The sequence below is a fragment of the Mya arenaria genome, chromosome 3 (genome assembly GCF_026914265.1).
Source record: "Mya arenaria isolate MELC-2E11 chromosome 3, ASM2691426v1".
Classification (NCBI taxonomy): domain Eukaryota; kingdom Metazoa; phylum Mollusca; class Bivalvia; order Myida; family Myidae; genus Mya; species Mya arenaria.
The window spans coordinates 68,058,956-68,078,206 of NC_069124.1; the positions used below are offsets into that span (position 1 = coordinate 68,058,956).

Consider the following 19,251-nt stretch of genomic DNA (forward strand, 5'->3'; position numbering starts at 1 on the left):
ACAAGTGGGTTTTCTTCGGGTTCTCCGGTTTCCCCCACAACCACACTTTCGCGTAAAATCGTGTCAACGAGAGTGATTAATATAATGTCGTAATAACCTGTTTCACAATCCTTGTAAAATAAATATGTTTAAACTAAACTAATGCTGAAGTAAAAATTACTTGTCCAAGATCAGGCAATAGAAAAATAGGGACAAACCCTGAAGCCAAAACAAAAACAAATACCCTGTTCACAAGGCTAATACGCTGTATTCTAGGGCGTAACAAACAAATAAGTGAACTAGAGACACACATCACACTCGGTTTAAAATAAGTTTCTAATATATGTTCTTTTAATATAATTAATTATGGTGTGCAAGGGCGTAACAGACAATGAACAAGAGACACACAACGTCCTCTCATCACTATGTGCTAGGGCGTAACAGACAATGGACGAGAGACACACAACGTTCACGCACCACTGTGTGCTAGGGCGTACCAGACATTGAACGAGAGACACACAACGTTCACACATCACTGTGTGCCAGGGCGGAACAGATAATGAACGAGAGGCACACAACGTTCACACACCACTGTGTGCTAGGGCGTAACAGACATTGGACGAGAGACACACAACGTCCACAAACCACTGTGGGCTAGGGCGGAACAGATAATGAACGAGAGACACACAACGTTCACACACCACTGTGTGCTAGGGCGTAACAGACATTGGACGAGAGACACACAACGTCCACAAACCACTGTGGGCTAGGGTGGAACAGACAATGAACGAGAGACACACAACGTTCACACACCATGCGGGCTAGGGCGTAAAAGACAAGGGACGAGAGACACACAACGTCAACACACCACTGTGTGCTAGGGCGTAACAGACATTGGACGAGAGACACACAACGTACACACACCACTGTGTGCTAGGGCGGAACAGACAACATACACATAACACAGTGTTGTGTATACCTTGTGTGTGTGTGTTTCGTTTATTGGCTGTTACGCCCTAACTCATAGCGTTGTGTGTCTCGTCCAATGTCTGTTACGCCCTAGCACACAGTGGTGTGTTGACGTTGTGTGTCTCTCGTTTATTGTCTGGTGCGCATTAAGTAGCCCACAGTGTTTTGGCTTTAATGACAAAAAAAAGCAAATGATTAAGGTACAGATAAAAGCGATTAGCCTTCTTATGCGTTTTTTTTTATAAATAGCTACGTATAGCCACAATTGCTTGAGCTGGAAAAGCGCCAAAATATCGCTTATATTTTCAATCTCTACCTCACTCATATGCATTTTTTGTTTTTGTTTTTATCATTATGTCAAATGTTTTTACATTAACCTATATTGTGCGCGTCGCAATCAGCAAAACAGATTGAAGGCTAAGAGGTAGATTTTACTATATACACGTTCCATTTAACTAGTTTAAGTTTGTCAAAATTGCACTCAATGCTATTGCTCAGAAAAGTGGTTCTTCCATGACTGTATTTTTTTCAAAAATGACACCCTTCCACTCTCACCACATAACAAAAACGGAAAAAAACACCTTCACTTGTATATCGACACCACGCTTAAATTATATGTACGGGCATACAATTAAAATGTACTATATATATATATATACCCCACAACGCAGCGTTAGTGTGGTAAACCCGTTCTAGGCAACTTAAGCGTTGTTAAGTCGTACTAGGCAACGTTTCATTCGGAACTCCTCGGCCATTTTATCGAAAACAACCTCGGATGTATGCAGGTACATCAGTTGAAGTAGTTCGTAAAATTTTGAATTTTATCATTAATTAAATATAGTGTTTTAGAGTTGTATTTATTGATCTAAGTTTAATTTGATTGCCATTAAATTGTATTATTGCAAACATAATTAAGAATCCCGAGAGTAATGTCACTAAGTTTAACTGCTAAATAAAATTACTACGCGATCTACTTGCAGCGGACTTAAACGTACCACTTTTTGAGTATGTAAACCGTCCAAATACATCCGAGGTTGTTTTTTAAAAATATGGCCGAGGAGCTCCGAATGGGCAACGTTTGCGTGGTGATACCGCACTAGGTGTACTACGGTATATACTGCGTATACACGATAACAACGATTGTTCTCGATCCACAGAAGATTGTTATTCACGAAGATTATCATACGTTCATGATTCGTTACGCGTCCTATCTCATCAGTCATAGCAAGTTATGCTTCGGACAATATAGAAGCAGCAATAAATATACACAGACGACGTCATGCACCACACAAATTAACGTCATGGTAAATTGTCGTGTATTGCCGCAAATTGTGAAGATACTTGTCTATCGCAATGGACTGTGCCACAATTGCAGATACATCGTAAAGTAAGTGTAGAAACTGGTATGAAACTGTGCTAACGTTTCAAAACATATAAAAATAGTGCATTCGTAAATAATAGTACTGATCGAGTGACCAATAATTGCACATCTTCCCCATTGTGTACAGAGAAGTATACAATATCAAACGTGACCAGGTCAAACATTATCAACAGATAACTTCAAAAATTGCAAATCCAAAGTGTAAAACACTGATTACATATTTATTTGAACAAAATGACCTAAATGAATAGAGGACACGTAAACATATGATCGTTGATGTCCTTTGATACATGAAATGATGCATTTAATGATGCACTTAATGAACCATTTAAAATATTAGGATAAATAATTATACCGTTATATATATGATTTCAATTATCCCTTTTACAATAAACATTTTATGCTGTACTACTATAGTAGTTTATGTCATTGTACAAAAATGAAGCACCATCAACATTCCTATAAAATCCGCGACAAGAAGAACAATTAAGTCCTTAAGTAAATTATGATGTAAGTCAGTAGAAGGTCGTACGTAGTTTGCTCGCTGTGATTGCAAGACATGATGCTAAAAGTAAAAAAAAAAAACCTATTTATTTATAAAAGAGCGACTCGTTTCTGCTTGTCGTGTTTCAATTATATAAAATGTCTATTTGTTAAAAAATGAGATTTCTTTCGCATTTTTTTAAAGTCCACATGTAATATTACTGTTGTTGACTTGCTGTCTTGGGCATAGTCTACCCTTTTCGTGTAAGACGTTTTGTCTGTTTCGAAGATATTGTGCTATTTTCACGAATGTGTTAAAAATCATAAAAATAAACAAAGTTCTCGAAATACAATGTCTAAGAGTTCATGTCATTTTTTTCCCACCGAACACACCTTATGCTATGTTTATATCAGTAAAATGTAATAGATGGCAGAGAAAAGTTTAAAAGTGTTGTCCCGTGTTTTGGCGGATGGCTTGTTCGGTAATGTTGGTGGGTCTACTCAGTCGACAACTAACACCGTTAATGTTTTGAGTAGAGGGTTTGAGACGTTTGTCATCAGCATTCGCAAAGCTCGGTCTAAACATGTAAGTAAAACGTTAAGAGCTATATCAGGGCTCTGAGAGAAGTTCTGCCAATAATTACTGTTGCATTTGTACCGCTTTGTCATTAGGTGATAATTTATTCAGGTCAACCATACAGTCATGTACTTTGACTGGATTTTTTTTCTGTAATTTGACTTTAAAAATCAAGCTAGCTTCAGGTTTAACCTAGAGACACTAAAGATTATCAAATTGAATACCCTTGGTCAAAAATAAAGGAAACATGGGCCCTGTGTTGGGAAGACCCCATGACAGCGGGAACAGTAGCATAGTGCTCTAACCAAATGAGCTGACCGGCGAATGGGTCTTGATCAGCAGTCACTTTACTTTTACCCCTTCAACCTTTTAGGTTAACGGAAGCCTTTCTGGCGTTAAGTGTGCCATAAGGTAGACCTGGGGGAAATGTGCTCCCAGTGTGGGGCTTGAAAACACGACCGGCCCAACACTAGCAGTAGCACGGCGCTCTAACCAACTTAGCTAACCGGGCTGGTTCTTACCCACACACATTATAAAACTGACTTTTGTTAACTTTTATTACGGGTAATAAATGCAACAAATAATTTCCCAAGCCTGAGACCAAAAGTCAAAAGAAAAGCCCTTAGCATAAAACCAGGGCTTGAATTGTAAGAAAAATTATACACGCAAATTAATGAAGTCAATCTTTACCCTTTTTCTTGCAGGAAGAAGGTCAGATTGTTGGAAGAGAATTGGAAGCCCTTAAGACAAGTCTTGCTCTTCCAAAGTTGTCCATGGTAATTCAATGTAAAGAATGTGCAAAGCTGCACTCTCACAGATTGAACGTTTTGACAACTTTTTTATTTTTTGTCTTGGAACAAGCCAATTTTTGCGAAAATCCATGGAAACTAGTTATATAAGACTGTTGACAAAAAATTAGATCAAAAACTTGCTCTTTCCGAGACAATAAATTAAAAAGTTGTAAAGATGGTATATCTGTGAGAGTGCAGCTTTAACAGACTCTGTAATGGTTTATGATTTGTGGCAGTGTCAAATCTACCTAAATGTTTAAAAGCTATGTTTCCTTTACTTCTGTGTTGCTTGTAAAAAAATGGCTTAAAAATAAAGATTGCTTTGTCCCGCTCCAACGTCACACTTCCACTTCTGATCAATAACTTTTGAAATGATTGGTAATGAGTCTTCCAAATTGGTATGCACATTTTTCATGGGCAGGAGATGACCCCTATTGATTTTGCGGTGAATATGTCATGGTTATAGTGACCTTTACGCAAACATAATACTAGTAATAGGTGCTTCCAACAGGCAACATGTGTGAATTATGGAATTCTAGTTTACAATTATTTGCTGTTATCAGATTTAAAGTATGTGCTTAGTTAATTTTATCTAAGTTTCTTTGCAATCAAGTTTTCAATAGAGTAATATTTTACAAATAGTAACTCATTTAATATTGTTAACATGACTAAGAACTTAGTTAGGATTATTTCTTTGAAATAACTAGTAAAATAATTCCATGTGACAAACATCCACATGTTGAAGAACAAGATCACATATATCAATATTTTTTAATCTGAAAGTAACTGTTCGGGCAATAACAATATACTGGTATACCGTTGCATGCATATGCCTGTATACTGATAGATGATATATTGAAGGCAATATCAAACATACCGTTTCTTATAGAGCATTTTAAGGTGATGTGCAAAGTTATGGGCTTTGCATATTGCAATATTGTGCAATTCAGGTATTAGCATATTTTTGCAGCCCTAGTAACTGTTGACTTAAACCATTCTGTTCGATATTTTGGATGTTACACATTTAAGTTTTTTTTCTCTTTTGTGTAGGGCCATATGCGAGTAGTTTTTTTCCCTTTTGTGTAGGGCCAGATGAAGGACTATCTGTGTAGAACGATCCTGTGTCATTTACTTGGTTACGATGTAGACTTTGGCGCAATACATGCTGTCAAACTGGCCCAACAAGGCACACTGTTAGAGAAGAGAACAGGTCAGCCTACAACAAAGTGATGCTCTCTTATTTTATGTTAATTTTCCAGTGTACCTTGGAAAAATAAAGTGTACCTTGAAAAAATATATCTACATGTATATGATTTTAAATGATTTAAAAAATTTCAAGACTATCTGTGATTGTGAATAGTTGTTTAATACACCAACATGTATTGTTTCTGTATTTTAAGTAATCAAAACACTTGACCTTGATTTAGTAGAAAATTTGTATAAATTTAAGAATCATTGTAATAAAGTGTAAAAAAATGCTGCATATTTCAGGATACCTTGCCTGTTGCCTGCTCCTTAATAGAGAACATGAGTTGACCCTGCTCCTCATCAACACCATACAGAAGGTGGGCACCTTATTAGCGACCTACATTTATATGTTAATACGGTGTTGTATTGTTTTTCGGTGTTTCACACTCCGTTACGAAAATCGCACGAAAAAATTAACAATCTTTTCAGTTAAACTTTAAGCCAAGTAGCTGTTTGGACAAATCTAGTTTTTGGTTATTTATACTTATATTATTATTATTCTGTTTCACATGAATCCCTTTGAGAAAGACTGCTGGATAGGAACTGAAAATTATGACATCAGAAAATTATATATTCTAGAGGTTAATACGAATGACTGAAATTTGAAGTGTTTATTGGATTTGTTTGCACAAACATATATTGGCCAACAGAATGTTCAGTTTCATTTTTTTTACTTACTTTTTTTCTTTTGTATTTTTCACACACAGTCCTGACTATTGATACAGACAGATTGTTATGCTATCTGACTTTCATTCATCTATACAACTAGTTCAATAAATCAACGAAACATTTTGATCTGCTGCAGGTTATAATATACTTTCATAGATGTTTCTTAAAAAAGATCTGATGATGAGTCATGTCTGGTATGTAAAGGTGTTTAAATAATACACAGCATTATATCATTTTTTGTTTTCTGTGTACAAACAATATCCAAACAAACTCAATAAAAATACCTCATTTTCACATGTTTTCCATTACTGAGAACAAATAATTTGTTATTTCTGTTTTTTTTTTTCATTATTGCACCACTTTATGCTCGTTATAAATTGAAAATCAGGTACATGTTCATGTAGCCATGATAAATTAACCCTAAAATGGTTGATTTCTTTTAATTATTTTTGTGCAATAAATTTCTTCAGGACTTGAAGAGCAGTAATCTTTTGGACAATATGTTGGCCCTGTCTGCGGCCGGTCAGCTGGTTCCTACAGAGATGGTACCCAGCATACTCCCACTGGTCATTTCTAAACTACAACACCAGAGGTATGTCAAGATACATGTAGTTAGTTTTTAAGTCTTGTTCTGTAAAACACAGTTTTATGTGAACAAAAGTGTTTTTGTAGCATAAATTATACTGTGAAACTGTGAAGATTATAGTCATGTCATTGCAACTTTAATTCCATTTGCTTTGGGTGCCCAAAAACATATAAGGGTTGGGATTGATCGTGTTCAGCTCGTCTCAAACTCTTTTATTTACAAATCTGCTTTCATTCCATAGATTCAGTTAACCTTCATAATTCCAAACACATGTCATGTAAGCTCATGTGCAATAATTGGTTTGATTTCTGTTATTTCACTGGTATTCTCAGGCAATTTGCTCTTAACATTCATGTATAATTTATAACTTTTTTATTTTTCAAGCATATCTTAATTGTATATCTGTAGAGAGTTGGTCCGACAGAAAGCGGTGTTGTGTCTGCACCATCTGCAGTTACTTGCCCCTGAATTGTTGGCCCATTGCCAGGAGAGTCTAGAGAGGGCCTTGCTGGATAAAGACCCAGGGGTCATGGCTGCTGCCCTGCACTCCCTCTATCATAATATACAGGTATCACAGGTTACAGACCATTGTTTTTATCGTTCATGTAGGATGTTGTTGCATTGAAATATTTAAAGTGATGAATGCTGCGTGATTTTATGAAATGTTAAATTTCATTCCTGTACTAAATTGTCAATCTTTAAGATACTTTTCTTTGATATTCATATTGGACCGAATTCAATGATTCAATGAAGTTTTCTTAGAATTTGATGAGTATTTTCTTCTTTTCATGTTTATCGCAGAATTCATATAGTTAAAAAAACATTAATTTGACAAATATGTATTGGTTTTAAGAACATGAGTGCTTGATTTTCTTTATACATGTACTGAATTCAGACAAATCCAAGCAAGCACCTGCAGTCAGGGGATATGTTGGTTTCTGTGCTACAGCAGGTTGTTGCTAGAAAACTGGCGGCCATGTTTGAATATCACAACACTCCAGCGCCATGGCTACAGATACACATCATCAAATGTCTGTCCTTGCTGACCCCTCTTGATGATCAGTAAGTCTCAATAGTGGTGTGTCACTCATAATACGTAAGTCTTAAAAGTGGTGTGTCACTTATGAACATATTTTTTCTGTGACTACTCCATAAGAAATACAACACTGAAACAACAAATCTTCTCTGTATGTTATAATTAACATACCCAAACTATCAAATGAAATTAAATTACATGAATAAGATAAAAAATGACATAATTGTTTTGTCTGTAGAAAACTTTACAGAAGTATTTTATAGATTACATGTAAAACTTGTATTGATAAGTGGAAGATTATTTTAAGGCTGAAGTTCAAAGTATCCACTGTTTTGAAGATGATATTACAAAGGACAAGTCTGAAGGAACCAATTGCATTTGGTGAGTTGTTGTTACGGTTGATTTACTCACATAAGAATAATGTTTGAATGTTTGGGTGTTAATAACAATTTTGCATTCAATGTTTTAAACACAAATTTTCAAAAATTCAGTTTTTATTCAATCTTCATGAAACTTAATCGGGTCGAGGATATTTTTCAGCATGATATTTAAGACCATTGGGAATATGGGTCAAAACTAGGTCATTTATATTCAGACAAAATTTTGTGTTTAAGAATCTTATTCCATTCATATATTCACCAGTGTTCATCAAATTCAAGAAGGTCAGTCAGGATAATGCTCGGCATGATATTAAGGACCAGTATGAATATGGGTCATCTCGACTCAAAAACTAGCTCAGACCATGTGAATGTGGGAATATATATCCTGCTGCTTAATTGCATGTGTCAAAATGAATAAAAGGACTTTAATGCGGCTTTCACATTAACCCCTTGTTATATAAATTTTTCACTGCTTCATCTGAGTAATAGAATATTGTATTTACCGGTACTGTATTTTTAGCTGTGTTGTATGAAGTGATACAGTGCATCCTGAAGATGAAAGCTGATAAACCAGTGGTGGATGAGGCTGCTGAGCACGTAAAACGCTTTCTCAACTCCTCCGAACCAAACCTCAAGTTCATAGGTGGAAAACTTTTAAAGAATAGCTTAGTTTAATAATACATGTGAATGAATCATGAGATAATGATTTCAGGATGTAGTAATTCATTCTACCAATCAAAGGTATAAAGCTATTTGCACTTCAATTCATTAGTGATATCAAAGCCATATTGCATTACTGGTGCTATATGCACGATATAAGAGTTCTTGAAATACACTCATTTTAATGCATACATATATTTCATTATGAGTGTTTTGATTTTGTGCATTGATTTAGATAGAAAAAGCGGATTGATTAACCTCATGAAGCACTTGATTTTGACTTAGACCAGTAAACCGAATCCTACTCCCAGATTTTGCATATAAAATGTGATTGTTCTTCTACACAACTCTTAAGTCTACAACTAGTATTACATGTATACAACAGGTAACAATCATAACAGTTTACTGCTCCAGGTGTGAAGCTCCTGGTGAGCCTGGTTGGGCTGAGCCCAGAGTACGCCATTGAATACCAGGACATGATAGTGACCTCCCTTGATCACCCAGACCCCGCTCTACAGAAACAGGTGAGTGTGAAAGAGCAGAATATGTGCTCAGATGGTTGAAGGCTTATAAACTAAACTCTGTTGACATTTAACTTTTTGATTGGAGTTTATTTATGTGATACTTTGCAGAGTTTAATTTCATTGTTACTCAGAAGTGAATAAAAAATTCAGTTGCATTGTTTCACATTTTCCATTCCATTGAATATTGTCTTTTTGCAATTTAAATAACATCAATTTTGCTATGACAACTGCTACCTTTGAATTTTCACTTCAGGGAGTTGAATTTACATACGATTGCCAAACGTGTTTTCCTATCCCTTATTCTTTTTTGTACATATTGGTTATATGTTAATTTACCAAAATATATATGTTTATACTATTTAGACAACCAAGATTTTTAGCTAGTGAGTATTTGGCCGTACCCGGTATTTTTTTATATCAAAAGAAGTCTATAATTATATTTTTAATTTACTCATTGAGTCAACATTTATTTTTAAGATGATGCCAGTTTTGTTCTAACCACTCCTTACATATCAAACAAACAATGTTTTGAGAGTGTCTTTTTTCCAGATGCATACAGTGCTTTACGGTGTAGCCTGTCTGGATAACGTGGAAGTGGTCACATTCAGGCTACTGCAGCAGGTGGACACAACATCAGACAGATTCTGGAGGGCAGATCTCGTAGCCATGGTCACAGAACTTGTTCACAGGTGAGGAACATTAAATGCATGGATACGTGTATGTCCTAAAAATGATTCTCATCTTTATCATGAAAAGGCACTTTTAACTTGGAAGTAGTATTATTAAAATATGGAGAAAATACAGTAACATTTTCCAGAAAATAATATGGTTTTACAAAGAAAAAACAACATGGAAAGAAAATTACAGATTCTGTTTGAGTGAATAATATTAACATTTACTTGAAAGAACAAAAATGAAATACATCTAAATCAGACTTAACAGTTCAAAAGTTAGATTATCTAGATCAACAGAAGTTTAAAATTACGTTTGTAGGTTTCCAGGGAAGAGGAAGTGGGAGGTGGACACATTGTTTGCTGCTCTACAATACTGTGGAGAAACAGCAGACAGGGCTTACATTAGCAGGCTTAGGACACTTGTACACACAAGTATGCTTTTTATTAAAGCATCTACTAATTCTGACAGTGTTAATTTTATAGTTCATGTCTTTGCATACTATCTTGTTATGTTATTGGCATATATAGAGTTTGCTCATTAAAATATCTTTAATTCAGTTTCAAAGCATGTTACAAAAAGTAAAAAATTGCATTTTAAGTAAAATATTTTAAGGTAGTTGTTTATTGAGACTTATTCCAAGCTGATCATTTATTTCAAGGGTACCTGAGCAAGCAGAGTGAGGAGACGTGTCAGAAGTACCTGGTACAGAAGTGTGTGGTTGCCCTTATGTCTGCCAAGTCCTCATGTCCTCTACTGCAGATAGCTCTCTGGGTAAATGGATGGAAACTGAAATTGCCTTTTTGTTGTTTAAAAGTGCAAAAAAAAAGCGCCTCATGTGACACATTTTAAGGCCGTACAACATTGTTTCTGGGTATATCGTCCTTTGGCTGCCCAAATGAAACCAACCTACATTTTATATGATCATCAATCTTGCCGAACATTTTCAATTTTCTTTGATTTTACTGTTATTCAGACTACAGTGGGTTAGTGCAATAAACATGCTTTATACTTTGTACTAGTATTCATGGCATTTGATATCAGAATATGATGCATTCTGTGTGATACATATGATCAACACACTTAAAGTTTTATTTGAACTCATTTTGCAGCGGAAATCTGTGTAACAATTGAGAATGATCTAAAAACGGACTAAGGGGGCTCTAGTGCCTATAGATGGATTTCAGATAGCCTAAAAATAGATTCTGCATATCATTAACTGACCACGTGTACTAGCTGGGGGCAAAACATTGCTGATAAGCCCCTCCAGGTTAATACAATGTACATTATATAGTACAATATAGTTCAATGGTCTAGTTTTCATGATAGAACGTAATGGTTTGAGTTATTTAAACAAGTTGATTTATCAGATTATGCAAGGAAATTATCCTCCAGTTATGTAGCAATATATATTCTGTTGGAGCAGGAACTTCACCTGATCCTTACAAAATAACTGCAAGTATAAGGGAGTAAATCAAACAGTTTAGCAGTTCATGTTCAGAGAGACATTGACTTTCTTGAAAGATTTATAACAAAACTACTAAAAGTGTTTGTGTCAGATATTATCCCAGGGATAATAAAGAAAATTAAGTCAAACTTAAACTATTTTCAGTATTTGTATTTTCATACAGTATATAAACAGAAAAGAGTGAAAATGAAAAATTGTAATTTTGGCAGTTTATAGCGATAAACATAAAATAAACAATTAAGACCACAAATATTTGCTTTGCGTTTCTTGTTAGATGTAAACACCTAGTTCTATGTAATGATTGAAGGCATGAAATTGTCATTCATAAAGTAAGTTGATTAACAGGAATACTCGAGTCCAGTATAAGAAACTTCCTCATTCTCCCTATGACACGCTCAACATGTATTCTCACATGTGACAAATTTTCTGGACGGTTCATTGCCAGAAAGTTGATTTTTGCCCGGTGAATGAAGGAACCCTAAGTACAGTGCCGGAGGCTGCCATTTCCTCGGCAACTAGGACCCCCCTTTTTGTCAACTATTCATTACCGGGCAAAAGGATGGACATATATCCTGTTATTTGCTTGTCCGACACACGTCCACCCCATCCATCAGTAATCAAATTTACTGCTCCCGTTGGCGATATAGATCAAATATTTTATTGTATTGTTATGTTTGTAGTTGCTCCATGTTTGTGCTCTTCTTGTAAGATTATGCGGGCATTCAATAAAAATTCAAAACAATCGATTATTGAAATCATTTTGTTGTAACCAGGTTCAAATGCCTCGGGTATATTTGATCATGTCACCTCCCTCTCTGGCCAAATAATTAATTGTTTCAAACATTTAGCTTAACTTGGTACCCATGTGTTCCAAATTTGAGGAACTGTTGCCCCCGAAAGTGTTAAGCTATATGATATGTCTTTGTTTGAAAGACATAATCCAATTTTCATTAGGACAATCAAGAGGTGGTCTTTAAGTGAAAGTCTTGCCAGTCTTTTTTAAAGTGACGCTCTGATTTAAAATAAATACATGCACATGTATAAGAAACATAAATTTTGAGTGATTAACCTTTAACTTCTTACTAATTGATGCATTTATGAAAAACATTCATAACTGATGACAAGATTGTAACCGTGTATTTAATATCTGAAAACGCAAAAATATTAAATGATTGGTGAGTGCTAAAAAATTCACTGCGATCTATTTTTGTCTAATTAGGTAGAAATCCCGTGTTTTCTGCACCTTTCTTTCAAACTCAACTCGGTACCCTTCATAAAAACCATTGTTTTCGACATGTATTTATCTTTATTTTGGTATATCAAAACATTTGTATCAATTGTGGTAAATCTTATTTGGGAGAGGGAGAGTGCAACTTTACGTACATAGGGTTCGGACTGAGTATATATCCACAAAAATAAATCACGGGATATACCTGTAAAAATGTCACCTTGGTGTTGTACATATTGTTATATATTACTCCAGAATCTTTTTTTTCTGTATTGTCTGCAACAGCCTACACATGTCATTTGTTTTTTTAGGACAGCCAGATATTTTTTTGTACTATGGGTTGATGCCTTACATAGTAACAATCTGGTATTGCCAAATATGTATACACATGGTATTTTGGAAGTACATTGCAGTATGTATAATTGAATTATCAAGTACCAGGTACACAAATAATTATAGCTAATTCAAAATGACATTGTTTCTTACAATAATTACATGTGCCTCTTATGAAATGCAAATGTATTTATACTTATTTAAGATTCTCAGCGAGTTATGTGGGATGCTGCAGCATTTAGAGGAGGGCCGCACCATTGGTCTACTGACAGGCTTGCTTCACCGCCCTGGGGCCCCTTATCCTGTTCTGGTGGGTGTGGTCACCTGTCTACAGTCACTGGTCACTGCCCAGATCATCTCCCAAGATACACTAGCAACCACTCTTCAGGATTGTCTAGACTTAGACCTTTCTCTTGTTATAAAGCAGGTGGGTTTTACTGATATATGGGACAAACAACTGAAGTTGTATGAATTTAAAGTATTTTCAAAAGGTATAGGATTAAAAAGAAGATAATTTTATTTTATTATTATTGTAATTAAAATTGACAGATTACAGGTTTTATCCACTATGTTTCTGACTACTTTGCTTAAAATAAAGATTACCTTTAAGGTAGGTTTTGCAGTTTACTTAGTTTAAGCAAAGATAATATAAAATTAATATTTGATTATTAGTTCACTACATGAAGTACATTTGACAGCATACGTTTCCGATGTTGAAGAGACACATTGTATGGATTCTCCTTTTTGACTGAAATATGATAATGTTTCAGAGGTTATCTGTGATAGAGAGAGTGTGTTACTTAAAACTTACACTTCACCACTACAAGGCTGATTGCATGGATACAACCTTGACCTTCCTAGATGACCTTGTGAGCTCCCACCTAGAGGCCGGAGGCATGCCATATACACCACCGCACCTACGACATGCACATAAAGGTAGGACTGTACCATTCTTTTGATTTATTCAAATTCATGAATGGCATTATAATCTAGCATGTAAAATATTAAGAATAGAAATGAAAGTTGAAATCAATATTATACTGGCATTCTGTATTGAATGTAAACATATTCAACCTGTTTATCTGGAAGGGTTTATATATATAAAGATTTTGGTACCTTTTGGTATAAACCACACACAATTTGTCCCACAGTCCTTTGTCCTACAGGAGGCGAGGCCCTGGACCCAGGGGAGAGTGTGTACACAGAGGATGAGAAGGAGGGGGACAGCTCCATGACCGGGGACAGACTGCACACAGGAAGCACATCCTCCACTCATACCGATGGAGACAGGTATGTTTGTTTTGTGAATGTCTGAGTTTACTTTTATATTATCTCTGTCATAGGGAACTTTAATAAAGAATTTATCTTAAATTACTAGTTATAAATGCAAATGAGATATAATGATGAGATTTTAAGAAAGCACATAATTAACAGGAATTTTAAATATCCCCATAATCCAATACATAATACATCATAATGTCTAGAAATCTGTATGTTACAGGGACAGCGGGTTCAGTCAGTCTGGAGTGAAGAGAGTGTGGGGCAAACAAGGTCGACTGGACACGCCCACCAGACCGGCTAACCTAGAGAAACAGGAGGTGTGTACCAGGAAATAGATTGAAATAAACACATCAGATTTTTGAAACAGTTACATATTTTATAACCATTTTCCTTCTATAATGATATTCCTAACTATTTGGCTAGAGGTTTTGCTTTACCTTCTTTGCTCACATTTTTGATTAAGGTAACTGAACATATCTTGAATAGGATTGCTTTTTCAGTGGCAATTGTTGTATAATGCAGTGTCACCTTATTTTAGCAATGGATCAGTGTTCTTACAAAACAACTTGCCCACAGCTATTCTACATAGAACTTTTATTTATCCTCTGTTTTTACAGAACTTGATAGAGGATGTTGATACAAGCAAACAAGACCTGGCAAAAGCACTCTTTGGGAGTTTGCAGGGTAATAAACCATTAGAAAAGGTATGTGTAATATTTAGCTCAAATGCTAAAAAAATAGGGAGAGATATACTACTTGCTCTAGCTTCAGCATCATTCCTTGGTTAAGGTTTTGGATGTAAGCTCCCTTGAATCATATTTTAAGTCACTATCTCAGCAAAAGCATCATGTATTGCATTGAAACCTTAGACATGTGTTCCCAACTACCCAACCTATTTTATTGATAAAGTTAGACATTTCTTGTATATAATGCAAACAATAACCCTTTATTATTTGACTTAGATAATTTCTGGTTATGGTTTTGCATGAAAGCACACATAGGTTTATATAGATCTCAGCAACTACATGCTGTATTACATTGAGACGTTATACAACTGTACTCAACGATCAAACAGTCTTACCCAGTAAATTATCTAATAAGATAACTCTATTTTGCATTTCTTAGGAATAAAAGCAGGACTTTCTAGCATACTTTCTCTGAGTCTGGTGATACATGAAATTTTTCATAAAACTGTGTTTAGCATTAGGAACAAATATAGGTTACATATTGAATATCTACCAAACAGGGAAGAACAAGGAAGCTGTAAAAAGCGATGTAATATTCACAAATAAGTTAGTTCTTATGATTTCCTTGCAGCCAGTACAGAAGATAGTGACAGGGTTTGAAGACAATGACAGTGACGAAGAGGAAAGTCCCTACATAACAAAGGCCACCTCCAACCCAGGGCGGTGGTCCAACATGAACGCGGTGGCTGAGAGTAAAAGTGACGTTGATGCTTCTCAAAGGAGTGATTCTGAACACTTTGCACAAGATATGTACTTGGATAAACCAACAGAAGGATTATTTGGAACAGGCAATAGTTTGTTAAATGAAGGTGTTAGAACAGATGGAAAAGTGTCAGAAAATGATTCTAGTGCAAGTGTAGATGTGATACCCACCGAGAGTAATACTGCTGGTGGTCTGATTGATGATAATGTAGACATGGACCTTAATGCAGCTCTGTCCTCAATATTAGATGATACAGGCAATGAGGCTACTGGGCTTCTAAACAGAAATGCTTTTGAACAAACGACTGGAGATGCAGTTTTATTTGGTGCAGAATTTAATTTAAATTTTGACAATAGTCTGCCTAGTAGTTCTCGAAATCAATCTTTCATGAGTACTGCTGAACATGCAGAGGAAGTGCAATCATCTATTTATGATAGTGATTAATGTGCATTGTTGTTCATATTGTTGTAAAACTAAGAAAACACCATCTTATCTCTTGTGGTTTTACCGGTATTTTTCACCTTTGTGTTTTATCGTCTTGTCCAGTCACACAGCAGCTTAAATCACAGAGTTTGAAGTTAGTATGTTTACATGCGAGTGAAGGTAAAGCTAGGCAAAAACAAGAGGCCCAAAAGGGCCTATGCTCTACTGGCTGGGTTTGTGTGGTCAACATCACTGTTTTCGAAAAGAACCAACCTCTCATGTATATCTGAATACTGTACAAGTTTCATCAAGATACAATCCAAACTGAAGACTGTATCATGTTCGCAAGCTTTTTTTACACAATAACATTTTTTTTATACTATCAAGGTCCATAATCTAATCATTTCAAGGCCCATAATCTAGGCATGCATGGGCAGATCTAGCTGGTTTTTGAAAGGAACCGAGCTCTAATGGATATCCATATACTGTACAAGTTTCATCTAGATACAATCAAAACTGAAGACTGTATCATATTAACAAGCAATTGTTTACACAATAGCATTTTTTTATACTATCAAGGCCCATAATCTAGGCATGCATGGGTGGATCTGGCTGGTTTTTGAAAGGAACTGAGCTCTAATGGATATGTAGATACTGTACAAGTTTCATTGAGAAACAATTAAAACTGAAGGCTGTATCATGTTAACAAGGAATTGTTAACAGGCACACTGATTTTTTATATCAGGAACCAAGCTCTAATGGATATGTAGATACTGTACAAGTTTCATCGAGATGTATTGTGTTAACAAGGAATTGTTTAAAGACACACAGACGCACATACTACGTTCACATTACCATCGCACAAAAACTAGTAGCATGGACATTATCAGAAAGGCTCATGAGGGGTACGACCAATGAAGACATACAGCATTAAAAGTTTCACCACTATGACATGGTCCATCACTTTTCACAAAATGATGCCAAATCAAAAGCCCTGGTCATTCCTGGTCGAGTTTCATTATCATACATTGTCGAGTTCTTGCACGTAAATGTGGTCTGGGTTGACCATGACCATAACAGTGGTCATCTACTAGTCAACCGCATAGTTTTATGGATCAAGGTTAATATGTTATTGTGGACAAAGATTTCTGAAGAAGAATCATCTGTGGCCTACGACCCTCTCACCCAGAAGTAAAGTTTCATGGTTGTAGTTCAATTATTCATTCCTTAGCTTGGTTATTGTGCGGACAATGTTTGCGATGACCTTGACCTCCTGGACCTCAAAACAAAAAGTCTTCTTGCTAGAGGCAATCTTTGTCATGCTACTTCCTCAAACCATTTTCTTCCCATTGCCTTTTACTTGTATAATGGCCGACCAGTACTTTTCTACAGATCAAGGACAATCCCGAGCACAAATTGTCACAATAACAGACTGATCTCAAAATCTCCAAGTTATAGACAACAAAAGTTTCATGGTCTTAGGCCAAATGCAATAATGGTCATCGATTTGTGAATACCTAAACTGGAGGTCAAACAAATCCTGTTAAATGAACAGTTTTCATAACAATGTTGGGCATGACCCACAAAATTATAACGGTCATGGATGATCAAACAATCCATCAGTGCAGTTTTATGGTACAAGGTAAAACTGGTCTGTTTTAAAACGACTGTCGGCCATGACCTCAGGGTCACCAACAGTTCTTCTTGTGCCTGCAAGACTTGGACTACCACTATTTGCAAACCTGATACCTCTCTTCTAGTTAAAGAGGATCATTATAATCAGTGCCAGTGTGGTGCAATCTCATTTGAAATATTGCTTCATGCTCATGAACATCGTTACCCAGGTGGAAAAAGAGGTCAATTCCCAAAAGGCTGTTACCAATCAGTAAATATTGTCATTTGACTGGTTATCCAACTTTGATGTTAGTTTGTTTTTACCAAGTTTGGTCAGGACAAAAAGTTCAGAAAAAGAACATTAAGTTTAAGATACTCAATGTGTACATTAGTGATGTTCCGATGATCGATTATAATCGAAAATCGATTGGTTGGGCCTGAAATCGGCGACAATCGATAGTATTAAGTTATAATCAATTATCGAGAAAAAAAAAGTAAGTGTTCAGATGTTATCTTTAACAAAATGGCTGATGAAAGCCACAATGAGCAAGAAAATGAACTATTTTTTATACAACAACACTTAATAACTTCAATCAAAGACATAAGGTATATGAATATAATGATTAAGAGTTTAATACTGTACATGAATAAAACTACAACTCGGGTACTATCTAGTATTTTAAAAACCGATTGTACTATCGATAATCGGTTACTTGAGTGGAACCGATCATCGATAGTAAAATTGCAACCGATTCCCAACACTAGTGTACATATTGCCCGAGACTTGGTTGAACAGTCAATGTTTTGACATGGATCCATCCAAATGTTTTAACTTGCTGTATTACCATTATGGACATGTTATATTCGTGGACATCCAAGGTCCTTGATATTATAGAATTAATTTTAACCTCGTTTTACAGTTAGCATTCAACAAATAGCGGCTTGTATTGTGTGTGTCCAAAAGCATGTTGTCTACTTCTGAAACTATTCAAATATTTTTATTCCCAGGAGAGGGTACTAGACAAATTACAGGTTTCCAGGATTTATTATCGGTCAGTATGCATGTGCATTATTTCAAGATGCACTCTTGCTCCCAAATAAGATTTTCCACAACTAATACAATTCAATTGTTTTATTGCACCAAAAAGGATCATCATGCAGGGCTTCCATTAAAGGAAGTTTGGAAGTATATTACTCCCTAGAAATGGGTTAAAACTTCAAAAATAAATTCCTTGAAAGTACAAAAACTTCCGTTATTTTGAAGAAAACTTCAAAAGTTGAAAGCTTGGAAGTTCAAAATATCAAAACCTGGTGTCAATATTACTTTTATGGTCACAATTTCAATCAGACTTGAATTAAAATGAATTATCATAACATAAATCTGTGAATTTTGCAGTAGAGTTGCAAATTATTTGATTTTTAACAAACAAGTTTAAATAAGTGGAATTTTTTTTTGTATTTGGGCGACTAACACTTCCAAATTTCAATATAAAACTTCCA

General features: G+C 35.4%; 1 protein-coding gene across 3 annotated transcripts; it reads left to right on the plus strand.

Moving 5' to 3' along the window:
* The first annotated feature begins 3,134 nt into the window (after positions 1 to 3,134).
* Positions 3,135 to 16,199, plus strand: LOC128226662 (AP-4 complex subunit epsilon-1-like). 3 transcript variants are annotated; one of them, XM_052936633.1, is made up of 19 exons: positions 3,135 to 3,398; positions 4,094 to 4,165; positions 5,267 to 5,390; positions 5,672 to 5,745; positions 6,568 to 6,689; positions 7,092 to 7,251; positions 7,579 to 7,745; positions 8,027 to 8,100; positions 8,620 to 8,742; positions 9,174 to 9,283; positions 9,833 to 9,972; positions 10,277 to 10,389; positions 10,617 to 10,729; positions 13,190 to 13,411; positions 13,755 to 13,920; positions 14,136 to 14,274; positions 14,486 to 14,582; positions 14,883 to 14,969; positions 15,583 to 16,199. In XM_052936633.1, the coding sequence occupies exons 1-19, from the start codon at positions 3,240 to 3,242 to the stop codon at positions 16,156 to 16,158; spliced, it is 2,838 nt and encodes a 945-aa protein (XP_052792593.1). In that variant the 5' UTR covers positions 3,135 to 3,239; the 3' UTR covers positions 16,159 to 16,199. The 3 variants fall into 3 exon arrangements, with proteins under 3 accessions (XP_052792593.1, XP_052792594.1, XP_052792595.1); XM_052936634.1 differs by having other exon boundaries at positions 14,151 to 14,274; XM_052936635.1 differs by having other exon boundaries at positions 3,334 to 3,398; positions 5,231 to 5,390.
* Positions 16,200 to 19,251: the final 3,052 nt, after the last annotated feature.